Source organism: Garra rufa, chromosome 14, assembly GCF_049309525.1.
Source record: "Garra rufa chromosome 14, GarRuf1.0, whole genome shotgun sequence".
NCBI lineage: Eukaryota > Metazoa > Chordata > Actinopteri > Cypriniformes > Cyprinidae > Garra > Garra rufa.
Genome location: NC_133374.1, coordinates 32,149,567 through 32,155,087, shown reverse-complemented (window position 1 = coordinate 32,155,087; position 5,521 = coordinate 32,149,567). Strand labels below are relative to the sequence as shown.

At 38.5% G+C, this 5,521-nt stretch overlaps 1 protein-coding gene across 1 annotated transcript in view; it reads left to right on the top strand.

Annotated features, from left to right (window-relative positions):
- rhoub (ras homolog family member Ub) overlaps positions 1-4,726 on the top strand; it is a 24,828-nt gene extending 20,102 nt beyond the window's left edge. Inside the window, exon 3 of the mRNA XM_073817263.1 lies at positions 398-4,726. Within this exon, the coding sequence (XP_073673364.1) occupies positions 398-853 (456 nt within the window). The 3' untranslated portion in view covers positions 854-4,726. The remainder of the gene's footprint in view (positions 1-397) is intronic.
- The last annotated feature ends 795 nt before the right edge of the window (positions 4,727-5,521 follow it).

Below are 5,521 nucleotides of genomic sequence, written 5' to 3'. Positions count from 1 at the left end.
TAGCACAGACATTGAAAACTTGGCTTTCTTATCTGTCAAGCTTAATTGGTGTTCTCAAAGTTGTGAGAGGCCCAGCTTTCCAAAAGCTCAACAGATTTATACTTTCAATTCATTTGTGCAGCGTAAATGGGACAGGGTGTGCCAGAGTTGAAAACTTTGGCCGAGTCTGAAAGATTAAAGCGTGCACTGCGTGTTCCACATGCAATGTTCTTTGCAAGCGCCAACCTATAATTTCACTTAATTGCTTCAGGGAATTATAAAATACCCCGAGAGCTAGTTAAAGGGTTTTATTATTTCAAATAACAATTTGGAATCCCGCAAATGATTTTTGACAAGGCTTCATGTGTTACGAAACCTTCAGTAATGATGCACTTTTCTCTTTCTCTCTCTGCCTCAGGATGAATTCGATAAGTTGCGTCACTTCTGCTACACGCGGACTGACGTCCTCCTTCTGTGCTTCAGCGTCGTCAGCCCGCATCCTTCCAGAACATTGGTGAAAAAATGGGTGCCGGAAATCCGACGCCGTTGTCCCCTCACACCCGTGCTGCTGGTGGGCACCCAGTGCGACCTACGGCAAGACGTCAAGGTCCTCATCGACCTAGCACGGCGTCGAGAACGACCCGTCCTGGAAGAGGACGCCCGCGCCCTGGCGGACAAAATAGGAGCAGTAGCTTACATAGAATGCTCCTCTCTCACACAGAAAAACCTTAAGGAGGTGTTTGACGCCGCCATCTCCGTCGGGCTCCGACACTCCGACCGAAGAGCCAGGCGAGAACGAAAGGTCCACAGTACTGCTGATAAAATGAAAATGCTCTCAAAGTCGTGGTGGAAGAAATATATCTGCATACAGTAGCAACCGATCTTCTGAGGCAAGAACAACGTGATTGACTTTGTTTAGCGTCACGCTCCTCAAGTGGATGACGGTCAGTTGATAACAAATCAAGAATAGACAGTGTTGCTACTAAAAGGACAATGTGAATTGTTGCAGCAGGTGCAGCTAGCTTCCCAGTAACCAAAGTTTACTGTATGCAGGGCCGTCGCTAAAAGATTTTCAATCTGGGACCTTCGAGTAGGTGTAGAGGACCTTATCAGCTATGTTTCCATCCTCGTATTTTCATGCAAATTTTAGGATAGTGCATAAACACTAGATGGAAATGGAATAAAAGTTGTGCAGAAAGTCTAATAAAGTGAGAAAATATGCACAGACTACAATGGAAATGCGTTGCGAATAAATTTCTGGTTGCGCAACTAACAAGTGCCTCAACAGATCATGTGACTGGAAATCTGGAATAGCCAGCGGACCAATTTCATTGCAAATCATCTAAAATGCCTAGATCCGCCATGAAACTCTAGATGGCGCAGGCTGACGGGTCTTTAACGTAATTGACAGAGTTATACGACTTGGCACAAGCTGATTGGTTCACGTTGCGTACGCAACCAATGAGCTTGCAGCCTTACGTTTAAATGGCCGGTAGCATAACTTGGGCATTTTGCAAAGCGCTTTTTCAGAATTCCTCTGAAACCCTCCACCTTCCCCAGCTCCACCTGTTTAGATCTGCGACAGGTTATTTTATGCAATTTGTGCAGCAGCAGTATGTCTTAAATACTCACAGCACCGTAGAAGTCTGTCAAAATTTCAACCAGATCTCATGACAAAAACATACCCGTTGGAACTTTTTCGCAAGACGCGAAATACGTAGCACCATGTACATTTTGTGACATATTTGATGTGAAATGTACAGTTAGTCAGATCAACGTACATATGGTACATTTTATGTGACGTTGGTTTGGTGCGCGCCACTGCAGTTCTGACTTGAAACTCAAATGCTCCGTGATGTTTTAAAAAAAACATCTGCACTACACCTAAACCTACACTATAGTATGAACAAAAGTAAATGTGACATAGATATGCAATTGCAAGCATGCCGTTTTAGCTTGTTTTTCGATCTCTCATCTTTCACAGGGTTCGTACAAGGCGCTTAAAGTACTTGAATTCAACTTTTTGAAATGTAAGGCCTGGAAAACCCTTGAAAATAGCAATATTGAAAAGTGCTTGAATTATTGAAACAAGTGTTTAATTTAGTCAATAAGTACATATCTTTTCACGTAAAATTCACGCAGTTCAAAATACATACCGTTTTTGCTTATTTCAGTTGATGTCAGCTAAAAGAGGAACAGATGAATCGAATCAATTGAGTCGTTTATGCTGGAACCGCTCCGACTGATTCAAACTCAGGACTTCAATCATTCATTTCAAGTGATTCACTAGCAAACACCAGATCAAATTAAAAGAGCCATTCATTTTCGAATTTCAACATCACTTGTAAAGATTTTAAAACCAAGCTTTTTGAAACTCTGAATCAGTTAAACCACTAATCGGATCACGGATCGCTAATTATTCGTTTCAGATCGGAACAGGAATCTTTTCACGAATTGAATGATTAAGATTAAAATGTAACGCGATTTGAAGTCCCGTTTTAAATCAAATGATTCGCGTTACGCAAAATTTCAATCTAAGTCAAATGATTCGCGATTTGCGAAATAAAAAGATGGTTCGCGAATCATTATTCAGATCGAGACTTCAGAGAGTGGATCGTGAATCATTTGACTTTGGTGCTTTAGATTAGATCTTCATAGCGCGAAGATTTTTTTTTTATAACTGTTTTTAAAAGTATAATTCTAAAACTGTGGTTTTAGTAAAAGTGTAGTATACTTTGTAATACTTCAGTAGGAATACTGTGCATCTATTTCTCTTTTTTAGAATTTGAAACAGAAGACATAAGTGAAGTCCTTGAAAATCAAAAAAGCAGTGCTTAAATTTCATTTTACAGTATCTGTAGAAACCCTGCTTTCAGCTCTTTCATAATGAGTCATTTTTTTCATGGGATTCTTACCCAAGGACTCCGCATCCCTAGTTAATTTCCATGCCAGCTGTGCTACCGAGCAAGCTTGTTACGTCCGGAAAGCGAAACCTATGGAGTTGTAATCATAACCGTGTACAAGAACGATTACAAGCGCTCACCGTTTTACCGCCTCTAGTGTTCATTTCTGTTGGAAACTGCAGTGATATGTACTTATTGGTACGTATTTTGTATTTCGTCTTGCAAAAAAGTTCCCACAGGTACGTTTTCATCATGAGATCAGGTAGCAAGATTTGATATTTAATTACCCCCAGAAACTCACATGATTGTGCTCCCTTCTCTGAGGTGCAAGATGTTATATTATCCTATTATGTAGGAAAAAAAGAGTCACTGGCTTCTCCAGTTATGGCATGTTTTTATCATTTTATTACTGATACTTTGTGCCAGTTTCCCAAGAAGTGGCTATTTTGTTCTCTGGAACACATGGAATGGAATCGCACTTTATTACGCAATATTCCAGTCTAATTCGCAACTTTGAGTGGAAACATAGCTGTTGAGACTCTTTATCACAAAGTGGTGAACAACCCTGATTGTACAGTATGAACATTTGAAACGGTTTAACTGGATAGTGAACATCACTGTTGACCTCTTCCGCAGCCAAAACCCTCTGTTTATGGTTTAAAAAAAATCATCTATTGCTTTTTTTATAATAACCAAATACAGTGCCACGGTTTCTATTTATTTTCTCTAGGTCTTCTACCTAATTAATGCATGTACGAACATTGTGACTATATGTTAATGATGCTAGTATGCTAACACTGGTGATTAAGCCCCTTTTTGTTTGTTTAACCTTCATGTCTGAGGTCACAAAGGCCGTTTTATAGCAGGTCTCACTCTAAGTGGTCCTATATCCCATCTTGCTGAAGTGTTCAGTCTGTACTATAGTCAACCTTATGGTCAAAATTAAGAGTAAATGTTACACTTCTGTCCTGGTTATCACAATCTTGCCTTTGAAAAATGAAATCGATGGTGTTTAGTGAACTCTTGTACTGTTAGTCACAGAAAGGTTGGACCTGTTATCCCTAACGCTTTAACTTTGTATGTCATACAGTGCATTGCACTTGTGATCTCTTGCTAATCCCTGTTGCAGTCTCCTTATATTTGATTTGATCAACACTGACGTGCCATGTTGTAAAAACGCTTGTACAAAGTTCTTTGGCTATGTGTCCTCCTGTTTAACCAGCAGTGATGGAGATGATCAGCCAATGAGATGTTGAATTTGCTTCTCATTATTCAGAAGCCCAATCAGAGTCATTCAGTCAGAGATCCACCACAAACGACAGAGCGCAACAATAGGGTTCAAGAAGTAAAAATCCCATTCATTTTTCTCTCTATTTCTCAATCAAACGTAATCAATATTTCAATATTTAAACTGTCAATTCACAGTGAAACAGCAACTTTGTATTACTTTTTGGTGATCAGTTTTAAATAGTCAAATCAGCAGTTCAATCATTTTTATTTTTTTCTTGTAGTATTTTATTTAAAAAAAAAAAAAAAAAATTACACTTCAAGTAGGAAAATGCTTTGGGAAGATACTTCTTAAACCATGGCCTTACAGAGCGGTTGGTCACTGTTGCGCTCCGTACAGCCACACATCAGGAAGTGGCCTCTGTTCTTTATGTACTTTATTGTCGCCACGATAACACTATCAGGGTAATATACTTTTAGATTTGTGCATTTTATGATTGCATTTAAATTGATCTTACTCTATAAACACTCCTGTTCATGGTACCGTGTGTATGAGTGTTTTGGTTGCTGACTGCTATCCATGTTTTCCATGGAAAATAAATGTGACATAACTAAAACCTGACTGTGTTTCTTTCAGGTGTGTTTTATGTGTAGCCTGTAGCTACTTGCTTTACAGTTAACGTTCAATAAAATCACCTGCAACAGCACCATTTATAACCATATTGAGTCACAACTCTAACTCCTGAAGAAAAAGAAAAAAACAATAGAAACCATCACAGAATTTGTAATGGTTTTACTGGTTATAATGGGAATTGTACTGGTTTTAATGGAAACTGTAATGGTGTCTGTTGGTCTCTACTGGTAATTGGTCATCGTCTATTGGTGGCAGATAGAAATCCTAATGGTTGCACCAAATCCTAATGGAGTATGTCCAGCACACACTACAGGAAACCATTTTAACTGTAAAGTTGAGAAATTAATTTTGTTGACCTGAGAAGGAACATTTTAGCATTTCAATTATTAGTAGATGTTTTCAGAGTAGTAACTCTCATGCTAAATCTCATAACCAAATTACACGCCAAATACATAAAGTAAATGTAATGTAATTTGCACTATTAAAAGAAAATTTAAAATGAAATATAGCTGCAAGCAGTGATTACCGGGGTTCAAGTGCTTTAAGGCATTCAAGCACATATGAAAAAGACATTATTTAGCAAGCTTGTAACCACCTAAATCAATGATTTAAAAAAGCATTTTTGGCAAATCCAGGTAATTTACCATAGAAATATTGTTTTTAATGGTTATGACTGTTATAGAGCCAGCTGTGGTCCGATCTCCTTAAAGGATTAGTTTACTTCGGAACAAAAATTTACAGATAATTTACTCAGTGCTTTGCGATCCAAGAAGTGTCT